Source organism: Oculina patagonica, chromosome 10 (genome assembly GCF_052425735.1).
Source record: "Oculina patagonica isolate OP01 chromosome 10, crgOcupat, whole genome shotgun sequence".
NCBI lineage: Eukaryota > Metazoa > Cnidaria > Anthozoa > Scleractinia > Oculinidae > Oculina > Oculina patagonica.
Window position 1 is genome coordinate 18,663,857 of NC_135767.1, and position 18,458 is coordinate 18,682,314.

Sequence of the window (18,458 nt, forward strand, 5' to 3'; positions counted from 1 at the left end):
GTTACTGTCTGAAATGCGCGTTTTAACATAAATCACGGCTTATACGGCTCCAGAAGTTATGCGTTATCCGTGAATTTTTGCACCAATCAAATATGATCCCATTTACCGAAAGGTGTTAATCGCCCTATTCCCATTGCATTGTGGGCAATTCAAAATGGCGATATCTGAGGTGGTCGATCGGCGAAGCGTTTCTCAAACATGAGCTATAAACAAAGGGATCAGCTCTTCTTTGCATCTTTGAAAGGTAAGAAACATTATCTTGGCTTATGCCTTCCCTTCCCTACACTGTAATACTTACAATTGTAGCTTGAATTTTTGTCTAATTGTCGAGTTCGGGGCGGTACTTCTAGAATTTCGCACGAACGTATTGTCAAAATTTTTTTTCGATAGCTAATCGATTTTCTCTAAGTCGGTGGACAGGAAATAACATTTGCACACACCCAGAGAAGTGTGAGTAGGCGCAATTAGCGTCACTTGCTTAGATCGTCATGCCGATTTTTACTCCAGAGACAGAAAATTGGAGAAGCAATTTTCCAGGATTTTGTATTCTGTTACATTTTGTCTCTAGTGCTTTAAAATGATTAACTATGCAATTAGCCGATTCGCCTCTAGGAAACTGCAGTACCGTTGAAAATTTCTTTTGTGTCCAAGATTACTGAAATTCGACGTAAGTTATTTACAATCGGAGGGCAAGGTATTTCCGATACGCCACAGACATGCGACATTTGGTTGAAGTTCAATTTTTGCTTTGTAATTTGTAGACTTTTGCGGCGACGAAGTTGTTGACTGAAAGAAGTGGAGTTGCAGCCGCTCTATGGCTTGAAGCTTTGTGCTTTTACCCAGGATCTAAAAAATCGGGGATGAGGAAAATTAAACGAGCTCTTTCGCTGAAAGGCAAAGGGACTGATGATACCCTATCAGAGCTCGCCGAACAAATGTCATTTGAAGTAAACGGCAAAGATAATGGTGAGTCCGAAAATGTTATGTTATCGCGAATCGTCTGCTTGCAAATCATATATAAGCTCAAGCTTAATCGATGTTTGTAAAAGCATATCATACTAGTTAGAAGTTCAGAATACATCACATTAAAATTGTATCATCTATTCGCGGTATATATTTTTTTCGCTGCAAACTGTAGAATAATATTTTTAGCTAATGATAGTTAATTGTATACCGGGTCGAAAAAGCCTCAAGAGATCTGTTTGAAGCTCGATTTCGATCAATATAAATCCAGTTATGATATAATTCTTGTCCCTGTTTTAACGACGCAAAGATAAAATTCATATGTTACGTAAACAGTAAAGTTTGATATTGATGCGGTAGTTTTGTATAATTTGATGTCTCAACAAGTGTATAAGCGTAGCTTCAAACTGTATGATCTTGTGTCTAATATTAAAGCGTTGTTGTTAACGCGAAACAGAATTGAAATTACTTCGTGTTTACAGGATGAATGCTTGAGTAAACAGAATAGGTGATTTGATTTCCTTGTACACTATTGTTTTCCATAAATGCATGCATTCATTTCGAATCTTACGGAGCAAGATTTCGTGTCTTACATGTAATATTTACTCGCTCTCGTTTGGAAAACTTACACCAATTGATAAATAGAGTTGTGGTCTTATTTCCTGAGGACGAAGTTCCGAGTTTTTGCGGGTATTAGCATAATTTTCTGTCAATATTTGTGGTGCACTGATCATCTTTAGCGCGTCGGAAAAATAATAAACAGACAGCATTCGAGAACTGGATTCTGTTTCTCGAACACAGAGGTTAAAATCTTCGCTCGAACACCGTTTGGCTGTCATGTCAAATCAACACAAATTTTGCAAAGTAATTCGCAATCGATTTGTTTCCCCTAAAATATTTTCGTTTAAACTTTTCTAGTGTTACTTCGATTTGCTTTTAGGAACAATTAGCAATAATGTGAGATAAACAGGCACCGTGAAATTTATTCATCCAATTTCTTTAATTTTTGCATACGAGCTTCATGTATGTAGTGTAACTTTGACGTCGGAGAAATTAATAATTGATGTTTGTGGGATAGGAAAAGATCTTTTTGACAGAAACTGTATCCATGCAGTAAATTTGGAAGATAAGATAGCAGATTTTGTTGTATTTTTTCAATACATGTTTTAAAAAAATAAATTTAAAATGCATCAAGAACATTACCAAAATATAAAATACATACATATTACATGTAAGACGAAATGCTTCAATTTCTTTCCATTATTTAACAGTAATTCATATTAAACCCTATTCTTCGTCTCTATCTCTATCAAAATTTTTATCAAGAATAATTTTTTATTCTTAAGTTCACGATTATTTTTTTCAGTATATATGAATAATAATTTGTTTTTCTTGATAATAATAATATTTGCAACATTTTATTGAAGAATCAAATGTATGCGTGATTCAGCATTCATTGCTTTAACAATATATTTACATATATGAATTATAAAAAAATATATAAATAAAATGTAGTTTGACATTGACTTTGCAATTATAATCGCGAGACAATTGTCTAGTCTGCCCTGACAAGAATCACTTCAAGGGAGTCCACATGTCTGAGGAAGTACAATTCAGATGTAAAAATGAAAAACAATCATCTTTGTTTGAAAAAAAAAGATTGAATGATTTAAAGATGAATTCCAGTCCGTACTGCGCAATCTCGGCTGCAATGTTTATGTGAGCCCACCACGAAGTAATGTTTACAAGCAAAACTAAAACTTCCGCGCAAACTTACCTTTTTCTTCATTATTAACGCCAGATATCCTTGCAGAACAAAAAATAATGAGTAGAAGAACCTTGACGCTATTTCAAACCAACGTTTCAGCTCATCGGAAATTCTTGAACACAAACGAACTGTAATGGCGGACTAAAAAACTTCATGTATGCTGTCACCGAAGTGTAAGGTTTCAACGAATTCAAAACAAAAACGAAAACAAACCCTGAGTCTGCGCAGTACGGACTGGAAATCAGCTTTAAAAATTACTTACTTTTACAGTGCGATGCACCTTACTGTAACCACCCAACAAACTTTTTTACAAGTGTCATCTTGTAATATTTTACGTTTTCACTGCGTTTTGTTGATAAATACAATGTAACAGGTACCAATTTGATCGTATTCAACTTTGCAAGGAGTCGTGTTCGTCTAACAAATAATAATATTACAAGAGCATACTTGTTGGGTGGCCACGGTAAGGCGCGTCGCACTGTAAGTGTTTTGAAATAGTCTCACTTGACCGGTTGTGCAAAAAATGAAGTGCATTAAAAACATCAACAGCATTGCATAAGAATCAATTTAAGGTTAATTTTTGTACCAGATGTAACAAATCAAAGCAAGGTAAATTTGCATGTTTTTGTCTCACCATCATCAGCATCAAGGGTGTCGCTAAGGTCTCACCTGGCTGTGGCTAATGTCACCAGCTGAAAGGGAACTTTAATCTGGCTGAAATTTCTTATAAAAGCAAAGACTTAGGTAAACTTTTTAGAGCCCCCAAGGCCAGAGAAACAGACACTCTCTTGTTAAGTGTGGATAATGACAAAACTGACGAGACTGGTAAAAAAAGGTCTACACATTGAAAAGTTTATGAGTCACCAGCTGAAAGGGAACTTTAATCTGGCTGAAATTTCTTATAAAAGCAAAGACTTAATAGGTAAACTTTTTAGAGCCCCCAAGGCCAGAGAAACAGACACTCTCTTGTTAAGTGTGGATAATGACAAAACTGACGAGACTCGTAAAAAAAGGTCTACACATTGAAAAGTTTATGAGGCAATGTATGTACTTTTAAGTTTTGACAGATCATTTTTAAGCCCTGATACAGACACTTTGGTCTGTCCCTGTTGTGTCCATCTCTTGAATGGAGCTTTGCTATTTACATAAGGTTACTATTTGTTAGCGGCTACTAATTTTAGCGATTTTAGCGAGTTGGTCAAAAATCGCTAAATTTAGTGCTCGCTAAAATTTGTCTCGGTCAAATTTAATATTCGTTAAATTTAAGTACCCCTACTCCCACCCGAAAGGGAAACATAATTAGTCATAGTCGACTTGAAAATTCTTTTAAAAATAGATGCCGGTAACTTTGTTCTTTCTGGCAATGCAAAAATTCATTCATTAACAAGTGAGTTATTTCTATCATTAAGAACGGTTTACACAATATCACTAACTTTTTAAATGTTTCGAAAAATCGCTAAATTAAATAGTCGCTAAATTTTGCTCTAAAAAAATCGCTTAAATTAGTAGCCGCTAAAAATAGTAACGTTAAGGTATATTTAAGTTCAATACAGTCAACTCCCGCATTGCGGACAACTCGGTATTACTGACACCCTGTTATTACAGCCATTAGTTTAAGTCCTGGTGGATCAGAATTACTAAAAATAACTCCCACTACTACGGACTTTCTCCATTTACAGACACCAAATTGTGGTCCCAAAGGTGTGTGTCATAGTGAGAGTTGACTGTAACAGAGTGTGTGTTACAATTTTGTACTATCTGTTGCAAGCAGTAGCCGGGTAATAATAGTTTTATGTAAAATTATTTGTTCAGGGTTTGATCATCAGAATGGGCCGATGAAAGATGAATATGATGGTGGAGTAGAGACAGCTGACGAATTTCTCCAAGTTCCAATGAGAAAGCCAAGGTCGAAATCAGTAAGTACTTATTTCTCTCTTAAATGTGCAACACGATATGCAAATAAGGAGACATCATGGCCCAATATGCTTTTTCCAAGTTCCTGTAAGAAAGGGTCTTGACAAAGTGCGAGTCATTTCCGTTAAGCCTAAATACACTAGTAACACATTGGTTCGTCTAAGTAGCACTCCATTTAGCATAAATAGCACTGATCTCTGGTTATCCTACAGTTAGCTTACTTTATAGGTACCGTATTTTCTCGATTAAACGCCGGACCCCGATTAAACGCCGGCCTCGTATAAACGCCGGGTCAAAATTGCTAGTTTTTAAATAAACGCCGGGGGCGTTTGTTCGAGGTCCCGGCGTTTATTTGAGGTCAAGCTAACAAGTAAATATATTCTGTTTGTCACAAGTCTCAATTGCAACATAAACTATCCAATCCATAATAGTGCACCTTTGGGAAATGACCACCTTTGGATACCCAGAGACACTTTTTCGGGGCAGAACGAAGAGAAAAATCGTCCCTCCTTGACAAACTGCCCCTTGGTCTCGAAGATCGGTAACAATAAATCAATCTGAAAAATTGGCAGAAAATTGCAGTCCGTTAATAAACGCCGGGCCCCGATTAAACGCCGGCTTCAAATAAACGCCGGGTTCACGAAGCCAAGTTTGAAATAAACGCCAGGGGCGTTTATTTGAGAAAATACGGTAGCTTGCAGTTAGCCTTTATTAAGGGATTAGGGATTTCTGGCTTGCATGGCTCACGAGTCATGCGAGTCAAGCAAGCCATTCTGGTTTAGCCTAAATAAATAACACATTGGTTAGCCTAAATAGCACTCAGGTTAGCCTAAATTTATAGCACTCCAGTTGGCCTACATGTAAATAGCATTCTGGTTAGCCTTTTTTTTAGAAATAAATTATTGCACTATGGTTAACATACACTTAACTGTTCATGGACGTAACTTTAAAGGCTTAATTTTACGCATAGAAGGGGAACTTGCATGTGAAGGGGGGGGGGGGGGTATTTTAAAAACACTCTTAAAATGATCATCAGCACTAATTAATAAAAATATTTTTGCTCAAATCTCTGATGTTTTTTTGGGTGTTTAAAAACTACTGCCGGTAACTATATAGTTCATTTACAAGTCACAATGGACAACATATTTCTTTATTAATAAGTCAGTAGTGATTATAATTGCGTAAAAAAGTTGTGTACTTAAATAATAAAGATGGTAGATTCTAAGCTCGGTGATAAATAGTGAAGAAATTATTCTACATGACACGAGTGTGGGACAAAGAAAAAATCTGAGTCCCCGACGGGAATCGAACCCATGGCCTCCCAGATAACGGTTGGGCGCTCTAACCGACTGAGCTATGTGAGACTCGCTGTGAGCTAGGCCATATACTAGGTTGATAAGTGACATGCGTCCTGCATACTGCTAGGATCAGCAATGTCGAAATCATCAAATTTGTAGTAAATAATAAAGATGGTAGATTTTAAATTAGACAAGTCTGCTACAGGTTGTCGACAGGTGGGATCTGCAGGTGGATTAGAAACAATTATTATAAAATAGTCATAATGGAAAAAAGTATATAAAATTTTAATATCACCTGTGAAAGCCAAGCTACTCCTGTAAGTACAAAATATATAGAGGTTCTAAGTTTCAAGACACTAAAGGTAATTTTCTTTAGAAGCTTATTTTATTGCTTGTCAAAATGTCACTATAATTTTAGGTTAAAAACTGTAAATTTTACTTTTTTATTTTGTAAGTCACGAATAAATTAAATTGTTATTAACATCTTAGCTCTTTAACAAGCCATCTGACAGGGTGCAGAAGTTTTATCAGACTCTGTGTTAATAAATAAATGTGTTTTTCGCATGGCTTCCGCAAAAGGAAGACAGAATTCTGCTATGACATAGCAATGCGAGCCTGTAATTCAGTAAAGAAAAAATAGTTGAAAAAATAAAATTCAAGATTACTTAAATTAAAATTTTACAGAACAGTACAAGTGTTAGTAACAGTAATGTTGTAACTGAATTGGATGTTGTTTTTAATTATTAATTAGTTAACTAAAGGGAACTGTCTGAGTTTTAAATATGCAGCTTATTATTACTGGGTAATACCTGCTCAAAAACATTTTGCCATTTGATAATTTCTTCAGCTCATGCATTGTCCCAGAAATTTGTATGTTAATGTACATGTTGCAGTTAAATTTTGATCTCAATTTTACTTATTTTTTTTATTTTTTTATTTAGTTTTTTTTTTTTCTAACTAGTTTACCGTATTTTCTCGATTAAACGCCGGGCCCCGAATAAACGCCGGGTCTCCAAGGTGAAGTTGTAAATAAGCCCCTCAAGCATTTATTCGGGGTATAGAATGGTTTAGGAAAAGTGGAAAAATATATGGCTGTCAAAACTAAAGAACGAAAACCCTTGGTTATAAACATCGGGCTTGAATAAGCTGCAGGATTCGAATAAACGCCGGTTCCATCAGGCCAAGTTTGAAATAAACGCCGGGGGCGTTTAATTGAGAAAATACGGTATTTTTTATACTAGGTAAATAATAGGGTAAGGGTTGGAGTCATATTTAAAAAAAAAATAGAAACCCAGCATTTCCTATGTGCCAAAGTAGATAAGGGGTTGGACAGCAAGTCCAGTGGTTGAGAGTTCAATTCTAGTGCAGGTTAGTAAAAAGAAAAAGAAAAGATGATCATACTTAGGCAAGGGGGATAATAGCAGATAGTAGGGGAGGGTTAGTAAGGATGGTGGTGGTGGGTGGGGGGGTGGGGGGGGGGGTTTAGAAATCAAGGGAGGGGAGGTGTTTTACTTTTACTACTTTAACCTAATATAAAAAATACTAGTTAGGAAAAAAACTAACTAGTTAAGATATATATCTTATTAACCACGCGCGAGGCCGTACTGGGCGAATATTGGCCCGAGGTCTTGACAGTACGGATCGAGCGCAGCGAGGTCCGTACAAAAAAGACAGAGGGCCAATAATCGCCCAGTACGGTCCCGAGCAAGCTTGGTTAATAAGAGATTTATTACACGACTGGAAACTTTGTGTAGTGAGAATTGCTACCTGGCGGCAAACAATGTGCGGCAAAACTTTTACACGCGCTAAAGGAGTTTTAATTATTTCTGTGTTTAAGGTCATTTCATTTTCAAAGCAATAAAAACTCCGAAAAAATCTTCAAAAAAATCTTGCAAAAAAACTTGCGCTAAATCGCGCGGGAATTAACGCAGGATCATCCGGGAGAAAACCCGGTCCGATACTTGGAAAATATCGGCCCTCGCGGGACCGGAAATAAAGTTATCTGATTGGCTGATTTAGTTATTGGCCCTCGGACCGCCTTAGTCGTGTAATAAAAAAAATTATTATAACTGAGGATCCTGATTTTTTTAACCCTTGATTTCTCTAACCTCCCAATAACTGGAACCAAATGTCATGTCCCTTGGTTTTGTTTCACTCAGTTAAACACTGCACTTTTTCTTCCCAATTTCTCAAATCTCCTGATTTCTCAAATCAATTGTCGTTTCCCTTTGAGGTTCAAGAAACTGGGATTCCACTGTAGGCACAGATCAAAGCTAAAAAAAGTGATTTTTTTTTGGTCATTTCAGACGGTCTCGGCACCTACTGGCCACAGCAAACGGCTGTCATTACCTGTTCTTCATTATGGGACATCGCTGAATGACATTTCTATGAGAAAAAGTCCAGCCCACAGAACAAGAAGCTCGACGGAGTTTGGCTCGGCAAAGAGTCCTCCGTTTGGCAGCGAACAGTACCTCAGTCGCCGGAGTAGGAGAATGTCCCTTGTAAGTCTTTAATTACACCTGCTTTCAGTGTTACATGCATAGCTATCATTCTGCATGTGTCCATCTGTCGACATTGACTTTACTGAAACATGCTGTTTGAAATGAGCCAATCAAAACGGATACATGCCATTTGTTTGTTTCATGCAAATGGCCTCACAAGTTCAGAAGGTCATGCTAGTGGGCTGTGTTTGGTAGGTTTTGATCTACCTTGTTTGTTTAGCACAATGTTGATAAAAAGCCACTATGCATGTAACACTGAAAGCGTGTGTAACAGTTAGCAGATGGAAGCTGCATTCTGTGTGATCTTCTCTCAGCTGATATACGTGCAAGGTCATGCAGTTTTACACCTCAATGATAATGCTTTTATGCGAGTTACAAGTTTTTTCCATTTAAAATGGAGTAACAAGAGCACTTGCCACTGTCGCAAAAATTTGAGGATGACTGTAAGCAATTATTCTTACCTAAGTCCTTACATTTCTTTCAATGTATGACCAGGTATTTTGTTAATGTAGGCTAATTTAAGTGGATTTGTTTGTTCTTACAGTCTGAACTTGGCTATGGAAAAATGGAAACTTACGTCAAGTTGGACAAATTGGGTGAGGTATGTATTTGTCCAGGATATAAAATGTGAAAAAAGTAAATAATGTAATTTATTTACCCACATAACACAGAAGAGCTAAGGAGCTTGTTGAGACGTGGAAATGCATCGAAGATTTAATTGGAATTTGGAGTGTTAATGGTTTTTGTGGAGGGAGGAAATCCGGAGAACCCAGAGAAAAACTGTCGGAGCATTAGGACAACAACCAACAACAAACTCAACCCACATAATATGACACTGGACCGGAACCGAACCCGGGCCACATTTGTGGGAGGCAAGCGCACTCCACTGTGCCACCCCTGCTCCCCAAATGCTAAAATGTTGGCTCAAGGTGAATTACATGTATGATAAAATTATTTAATTTTAATTTCTCTGATGTTTGTTTTTTTTTTCTTTTGCTAGGGTACATATGCAACAGTGTTCAAGGGAAAAAGCAAGTAAGTTAGTACAAATTGCTCAAAATAAGTTGTGGAATGACAGCTGCAATCAAATTCTAAGTAACATGTTACTGGTTTACTGTCAGTAATACTTTGTAATATGCTGATCAATGCGCATACATGTACTTTCATGTTTGGTGTGTAGGTCTGATCCGATTGGATCCAGGTTTTGTCAATGCCTCATAATTTGATATGTTTTGCAATTTTTTGTTCAGGGGAGGGGGATTGGGGGAAATTTTAATTTCCAATGTCAGTAATTATTTAATTATTTGGTTCATACTCAGACATGTACAGAGTTTTAAAAGTAAAATGGCAATTTTTCTGTCACAGACTTACAGATAATTTAGTTGCATTGAAAGAAATTAGACTGGAACATGAGGAAGGAGCTCCTTGCACAGCTATCAGAGAAGGTGAGTGATGGATGTTTGAACAAACACTTTCACTTGGCCTACTTCAAAATCACATACACATAGAAATGGTTTTGCAAATAAAGAACAGCAAATACAGGGCCATATGCAAAGGGGTGCGATGTGTGCATCAGCACCACCCCATGGGCCACAAAGGTCAGCGAGCGTTCCGGGTTCAAGCCCTGGCCAGGGTCACTGTGTTGTGTTTTTGGGCAAGACACTTTACTCTCACAGTGCCTCTCTCCACCCAGGTGTATAAATGGGTACCGGCGAAATAATGCTGGGGGTGCCCTGCGATGGGCTAGCATCCCATCCAGTGGGGAGTAGAAATACTCCTAGCTGCTTAATGCTAAGGAAACCGGGATAAGCTCCCGCAGTATTCGCCACTTTGGCTCGAAGCTGACCTATATATATTACATGAAGGTACTTCTCAATAGCTTCTGTTTGAATGGCCACATGCCAAGGTTTTATCTACAGATTACTTATGTCTCGCAGTTCAATTTTTTGTGTTCAATTAAATATTGCAGAAATAGAATCATCGTCTGTAGCTAGCCTGTACTAAATTATCAATACATTTAACATTTTATAAGTTAACACAGTATCTTTTTTCAGTTTCTCTTTTGAAGGATTTGAAGCATTCAAATATTGTGACTCTGCACGACATTGTTCACACGCCCAAGTCTCTGACGCTAGTCTTTGAATATCTGGTTAGTACTATTACAATGTACTTTGAAAATAAAATAATTTTCATGTAAAGATGGGATATCTGATGCCCTAATGGTTAGTGCCCTGTACTCCTGGTCTGAGTATGAGCCCTGGCTGGGGTCAAAGTGCTGTCAGTGTTGTGTTCTTTGGCAGGACACTTTACCGCGATCAAGGCTCCCTTTCTCCACCAGGGTATACAGCTATTTCGAGAAAGGTTGTCGGAAAAAAACCCATCAAAGTGCACGCGACAAGACTGAAAGGTGGTCTGGGTGTTCACTGGAATTTTGCATATTGGCCTAGAGGAAATTTACAAGTTTGTATTTTTGAACGTGGACAATTTGTTTTTCTTCTCAGGAGGCCTATATCTGTAGCTTTACATTTCAGTACTGTCACATGTCTTTGAGTGAGGAAAAATTCTTCTTAACTTCAGAGGGTCTAAACGTACCTTGTTTCTACATGTCTGAAAAGAAAGAAAACCTGAAAATTGCGCTTATTTTGTTGTTATATGTCATTAGTATTCAACACGTGCAATAGCTCAATACGTCTACCCATACTACCTTTAGGAATTGGCTTGTGCAGTTTTGCGCTTTTTTCCGACAACGTTTCTCGAAATAGCTGTATATGGGAACCAGCAAATAATTATAATACTGGGGGTAACTCTGTGATGGATTAGCATCCCATCCAGGTGGAAGTAGAAAAAATTTAATACTCCTAGTCACTTAATTTAACAGAAACTGGGATAAGCTATGGTGGTATCGGCCACTTCACTCAATGCAGACAACCTGATCATGACATGATGATATGGGTGCATTGTGTGTTAAAAGCAATCTGGGACTTAAGTAAAATCACATGTACATGTACGTGTAAACTCGGGAGGCGCGGTGGCCTAATGGTTAGCGTGCTCGACTCCTAGTCGAACGAACCGGGTTCGAGGCCTGGCCGGGGCGCTGCGCTGTGTTCTTGGGCAAGACACTTTACTCTCACAGTGCCTCTCTCCACCCAGGTGTATAAATGGGTACCGGCGAACTTACTGCTGGGGGGTAACCCTGCGATGGACTAGCATCCCATCCAGGGGGGAGTAGCAATACTCCTAGTCGCTTAATGCTACGGAAACCGGGATAAGCTTCGGCTGTATGGGCCTCATGGCTCGGAGACAGACTTTACCTTTTACATGTACGTGTAAACTGTGCAGTACTCATAGGTCGTTCATCTTGTCCCAGTGGTAGTTGGCATCTTCAAGGGCCTCACTCACACTTTAACACTGCAGTAAATTTGTTATTTACATGTAAATGATCTTTTTAATGCTTTTTTATCAACTGAAATAACGCGACTGTTATGTTCCATCATAAGGAAAAAGATCTCAAACAATACATGGATGATTGTGGAGGAATAATGAGTATGAACAATGTCAGAGTAAGTCAAGTTTTTTTTTTTAAAATCCAATCAGTATGCCAGAGGTCGTACAATGTAGGTTCAACCCTATCAGGAATTCTATCAGGAATTTTTTTTCAGATTCGCATACCTAGGGGGGGGGGGGGAGGACAGGGGGTCTGGACCTCCCGCCTCCTGTACCTTTTACTCCCACTTCCCGTACCTTTTACTCCCGCCTCCTGCCCCTTTCCGTAGCTGTTCTTTCCTATTTGTTCCATGTCCATTGCAAAATATAATGAAATGTTAAGAAATTTTACTCGTTTTCTCCCGGTTCCCACCACCTTAAGAATCCCGCTTCCCGCCCCTTTTCTCCCGGGCTCCCGCCCCCTGTCCACCTCCACTACCTAGTTAACATCTTATCATCTTTTCATTGTCTGCAGATATTCCTGTACCAGCTATTAAGAGGACTTCATTACTGTCACACGAGAAAAGTTCTCCACAGGTAAATAACACTAAAGACTTGCCCCAGCTGTTCCTTTCAATAAGTTCTTTGTCAAATCCTTTTAGTCCACAGGAAAGGTTTTCCAGAAAAAAACTGTGGGGGTAGTTACACAGTCAGTAATGGAATTTAAAATAAAAAGCTGTCTGCATACATTCACATTCAAAATATACATATGTGCACGTACCCTTTAGGAAAAATAAAGAATCATGCTTATAACTGGTCATCTGTCACATGTAATATATTTAGTATTCAATTTAGAGCAGTTTTCAATTGAGTGTCGTAAAACCAAAACCAAGGTAATTACTCTGGCCAATCACAAAGGACACAGGCAATCCAGTGAACCAATCAAAACTCGAAGCAAATACATGTAGCCGGCACGAAGCGTGGGAAAACGTGCGCGAGCGAGTCACGATTGGTTTTGGTTTTAGTTCTGATTGGCTGAGAAAGTGGCACGAGATTTTTAAGCCAATCACTAAGCGTAGCAATGCAAAACCAAAGCAAACTCAATAAACTTTCGACACTCAAGTGAAAACCGCTCTAGTACTTACCCAGTTACCCTAATGGGATCGAGGTGCATTGTTAGCATGTTGGACTCCAGATGGAGTGGTCCGGGTTTGAGCCCTGGCCTGAGTCATTGTGATGTGTTCTTGGGCAAGACACTTAACTCTCACAGTGCCTCTCTCCAAACAGGGGTATAAATGGGTACCAGCGAACTTATGCTGGAGCATTCCATCCAGAGGGAGTAGAAATACTCCTAGTCACTTCATGCTACAGAAACTGGGATAAGCTCCAGCTTGTATGGGTAACTTAATATGTTAACTTTTTATTTGCAGAGATCTCAAACCACAGAATCTTTTAATAAATGATAAAGGCGAATTAAAACTGGCAGACTTTGGTAAGTTTGATGGCAGATCCAACTTAATGGTCCTTGTATTCATCACTTTTTATGTAAAACACTTCGCTCTTCAACACTGTTATAACTGTGTTTCTTCTCTCTTTTATTCAGGCCTAGCAAGAGCGAAGTCTGTACCAACTAAAACATATTCTAATGAAGTCGTGACGTTATGGTATGTTTTCTAAAGACGTTTTTGGTTCTAGTACATTTGAATTTAAATTTGCTTAAATTTTCAATTAAGCTTAAATGGAGTCTTAACTTTTCACTGGAGTTAAGATGAAATTTCTTGGTTTGTATTTGTAGGTATAGACCACCAGATGTACTACTGGGGTCAACAGAGTATTCAACTCAAATCGATATGTGGTAAGAAATCTTGTGAATAATTAGCTCCAAAGAGGCTGTTTGACAAATATAGTGAACAGTAGTACAATATATTAAAATTAAAAAGTAATTTGTCAGTGTTGTAATTCCTTAACTGGTAACATTTATGTAACATGTACCTGTAGGTTCACAGCGGTCAAACGCAAAAGTTGACGTCACATCCGGTCTTCGCTGCCTCGAACTTTTGACTCGAAAGTGGGAAAACTTTTGTAAGAAATTGTTAAAGAAATAGTACGGTGAAAGAACATTTCAAGCTGGGAAACTCAGTGGAGATGAATTATTAAATTTCCAATCCATAAGCAGCGTATAAACCTTAACTTTTCGGGGAAAGCGTTAACTTTTGGCTAAAAAGCGAAAGTTTTCGGAAAATTTAAGACTTTGTATGGACAATTTTGGCAGGAATTACACAGGAACTGCGCACGCGCGCTGCGTTTGACCGCTGTGAAACCTGTAGGTTTTACACGAGTTTACCCTGTTTCTTGACTTTCTTCTTTGTGACTTCGTATGTTTTGTTTTTAGGGGAGTAGGATGTATATTCTTTGAGATGGCGACAGGCAGACCGTTCTTTCCTGGGTCCACTGTGGAGGATCAACTTCATTTAATTTTTAAGGTAAAGTGAAACACTGTTCAGTCATTTCTTAGTCATATTTCAGTCTCCTTTAACTCCCTGAGCCCGCAGTATTTGATGGAAAAGTTGCTTAGCAACATGACGTCACAATTATCGTCATGCCGACGTGCAACTTCCGGAATAGTCGCGAGTGTTCGAACTATGTTTTGATTGGTTAATAAGTTTTCACAACAAGAGAGCGCGAGAGCTTTCATGAATACGGAAATGTGAGTAAACTCAATTTTAAAATTGAAAAGGTTTGAACCAGAACTTTCGGTTTTGAAGGTAAGGCAAAAGGCAACTCGAAAATGGCCCGTTATATACGTTTGCTACGAGAAAAAAATATTCTTAAAATCTTCGTTAAAGAACCGTAAGTGTTTCCGGTTGTAATTACCCAATCAGGGCAAAGCACGAGCAGCCGTTAAAACATTACGTCCAAGAGAGGATGATGGATGATGGGATCCTCTCATCCTCTCTTGATTACGTCATAATACTCTGCGACCCTCGTAATAACACATGCGCCTGTTTATTTTATTTGGAATAACTTGAATGATATTAATGTTGGAGAATTTACTTTTCAGACGCTGGGAACTCCAACTGAGGAAACATGGCCAGGAATCACAAGTAATGAACTTTTTCTCTCGGGTAAATAAATACCTCAAGTATTCTATTTATGTCAGAAACTCGATTGTGTTTCTAACTTGTCTGTTTTGTTGTCTTTACAGGGAGGTTCCCGTATTATCCAAGGGAGCATCTTATTAATCACTCGCCAAGGTACAGTTAAAGCGTTTTTTTTTTCTTCAGAATAACTTTCGAAAATTATGATGTACTTGGCTGGTTTTTGCCGCGTTTGATGAGCTTTGTAATTGCTTCAAAAAGCCTGGGCGTCATTCTTTAACCAATGAGAGCAAAGATCAAATTTTTCCCGCGCTTAGGGCGATTTTCAGTTGAGTATCGTAAAACCAAAACCAAAGTATAATCATTCTGGCCAATCACAAATTCCAGTGAACCAATCAAAACTATTAGTGCCGGCGCGAAGCGCGGGAAAAAGTGCACGAGCGAGTCACGATTGGGTTTGGTTTTACTTCTGATTTGCTGAGAAAATGACGCGAGTTTTTAAGCCAATCACTAAGCGTGCTAATGCAAACCAAAGCAAACGTGAATTACTTTTGACACTCAGTGAGAATCGCTCTAACACCCACTGATTACACCCGCGCTTGGCGCCAACTACGTTTTTTCCCGCGTTGGCCTCTGGTTTTAACGCTTGACATGGGCTATATGTTTTCCCGCGCTTGGCATCGGCGCCGCTGCGGTTACATGTTTTCCCCCGCAAGTACCAGTACAGGAGTTTTGGTGTGCTGTTCTCGTTTCAAAAACTTAAAGTTTTGAAGTTGCATGACGTCTAAAGGCAAACCTTAATTTTTCGTGGCATCTTCTCTTAGAGATACGAATGCATGGGGTATGTTGACAAACTGAAAGGAATAAAACTTACCAATGTTTTGATTTTTTTTTGTTATCTTTTTAGACTCGATAATTCAGGACTTGACTTACTCGAAAGATTTGTTGAGGTTAGTGAAGCAGTAATAAAATTACCTTTTTAAAAATAAATCTCGCATTTTCCCGCCATTTTGTCGAGTAGGCACACACGTCACGTCGAAATTTACATGTCTATGTCTCTTCCGCAGTTCAATAGGCCTTATGCATGATAACGTCATAATTATGCTCAAAATTCACCACCAAGCCTCGTTTACGCGAATTGTTTGCAACCTTCTGCCACCTTCATGCAGTTTTCACGTGGGTATTCTTTTCATCTTTGCTGCTTAGGGAATTCGTTCATGATAAAATTTGCTAGTTCGCACTTCGAAAGCGAGGCTTGGTGGTGAAACTAGCCAATCTGACGCAAACACGCATAAGGGCTATTATCTGAAATTTCATGTAAATTTCACATAACTCTTCACTTTCATAATTTACAACGTGTTTTATTTCTTTTCATTATAGTTTGTTGTGAAGAACAGAATTTCAGCCTTGGATGCGATGAAACACGATTACTTCTTCTGTTTGGGCAAACACGTTCGAGAATTAAAAAATAGTAAGTTGGGTGCTAGTTTTCGTCTTTGCTTTAATCAGGAGAGCGCAACTGTCATCAAATATTGTAGCTTTTAAATGCATCTTTTGAGGCAAGTTTCCAAAACAAAACATCAAAATATGGTTCAATAATTTGATTTATGTGCGTTTTGTTTCAGTCGAGTCGATCTTTAATATAGAAGAGATACGATTGACCAAGGATCCCGGATACAGACCTGTTGGAAGAGGGGGTCTCGGTAAGTCTTTTCAAGAATTGTGCATTTTTAACCCTTTCACTCTTTAGGGTGCTCAAATTCTAAACTTAACACGAACGTAAGTCTTATAAAAGAAATGTTCAGTAGCTCTCATGTAAATAGTCACACACTTATATTTCCTTCAAGTTAAAACCACCTTGTACAACACAATAAAAACAGTACCACATCAACGTGCTGTTCAATAGCTTTCATTTGAATAGACACACTTAAGTTTCATCTCAAGACTCAAAAGTTAGAACCACCTTGTTCAGCATAATAAACATTATCACATGAAAGTACTGCTCAGTAGCCTTCATTTGAATGCTCACACATTAGGGTATTTTCCACAGACTCAAAAGTTAGAACAACCTTGTACAGCATAACAGTTCCACATGAAAGTACTGCTCAATAGCTTTCATTTGAATGCCTCACACATTAGGGTATTTTCCACAGACTCAAAAGTTAGAACAACCTTGTACAGCATAACAGTTCCACATGAAAGTACTGCTCAATAGCTTTCATTCGAATGCCTCACACATTAGGGTATTTTTCACAGACTCAAAAGTTAGAACAACCTTGTACAGCATAACAGTTCCACATGAAAGTACTGCTCAATAGCTTTCATTTGAATGCCTCACACATTAGGGTATTTTTCACAGACTCAAAAGTTAGAACAACCTTGTACAGCATAACAGTTCCACACTGAAAGTACTGCTCAATAGCTTTCATTCGAATGTTCGCACACTAGGTTGTCTTCCACAGATTAAAAAGTTAGGACCACCATGAACACTAAACAGAGATAATCTAATCCGTGTACCCGCGACATTTTACCCGCGACCCGCGACATTAGATTATCTCCACTAAACAGCGTAATAACCAGGGCCGGGTTGTTCGAAAGCCGATTAACACCAACCCACGATTAAAAGTTAATCGAGGGTTCAGTTTCTCTTATATAAAAGTGTTTTTATTGCTTCCGTTTTGTGGAGTTTGAGATAATTCAACGGCAAAACTGAACGACGGAAAATATAAACAAAAAATCTCACTGAAAAGTTGAAAAGCTGAATTCAAATTTTGCGCTTATCCTGGATAAGCTTAATCGTGCTTGAACAACCCGGCCCATGCTTATAATAAAGATTAAACTAAAATTTCTGGTAACTTATCAAGTTTGCCAACAGAATTAGTTTTGACTCCAAATTAGCCCTGGCTCGTTTACAATTTAAGTTGTGTGTCCTAACTTCATTTTTTTTTTTGGCCACAGGTCCTGGTCGACGGCGGCAAAGTATGCTATTCTAGTTTCCATTACTTCTCGTCCACGGAGCGGCGTACATATTCGCGCGGAGTCTGGTACTTTCAGTGAATGACGGGGCTGGTTACCTCAGAAACCTACGTAGTCATGGCGACACACTTGGAAGAAAATATCTACAGTTTTTTCCAACTGGTTGTGGATTTTAATTAATTTTATATGAAAAAGAGAAATTCTTATCAAGTATACATGTTCTGTTTTGTTAGTCGTAGTAATCGGCGGAGAAACCGCCTTATAGTTTTTAATTTATGGATAAATGGAGTATTTTAGACAAGAAGACAGGACTTCATTCTGGTAAAACTACGCAACCTTTTTATGCCTTAAATATTTGCCTTTTAAGCGGGTTTAAGAGTCGTTAATACTAGTTTCACGCTTTCACATTTGCCTAAGAAAACAGACGTTGCCTTGGCAACCAGACATACTTGGTGGTTAGTATCTCGGATAAGAACGGATGTTTAAGAAAGTTATGCGACGAGCCAATATTGACATC

At 38.3% G+C, this 18,458-nt stretch overlaps 2 protein-coding genes across 3 annotated transcripts in view; one reads left to right on the plus strand and one right to left on the minus strand.

Moving 5' to 3' along the window:
- The window catches only part of LOC144629069 (monoacylglycerol lipase ABHD2-like), a 155,964-nt gene that overhangs the window by 94,149 nt on the left and 43,357 nt on the right, over window positions 1-18,458 (minus strand). The gene's annotated exons all lie outside the window — the stretch shown is intronic.
- On the plus strand, window positions 149-18,351 carry LOC144629053 (cyclin-dependent kinase 17-like). 2 transcript variants are annotated; one of them, XM_078487221.1, is made up of 20 exons: window positions 149-244; window positions 762-966; window positions 4,544-4,647; window positions 8,250-8,444; window positions 8,989-9,045; window positions 9,445-9,479; window positions 9,810-9,889; window positions 10,499-10,593; window positions 11,942-12,004; window positions 12,403-12,464; window positions 13,298-13,359; window positions 13,471-13,531; window positions 13,663-13,722; window positions 14,260-14,350; window positions 14,929-14,992; window positions 15,073-15,121; window positions 15,873-15,915; window positions 16,346-16,436; window positions 16,591-16,668; window positions 17,924-18,351. In XM_078487221.1, exons 2-20 carry the CDS (start codon window positions 861-863, stop codon window positions 17,956-17,958), a joined length of 1,431 nt encoding a protein of 476 aa, XP_078343347.1. In that variant the 5' UTR covers window positions 149-244; window positions 762-860; the 3' UTR covers window positions 17,959-18,351. The 2 variants fall into 2 exon arrangements, with proteins under 2 accessions (XP_078343347.1, XP_078343348.1); XM_078487222.1 differs by having other exon boundaries at window positions 14,929-14,971.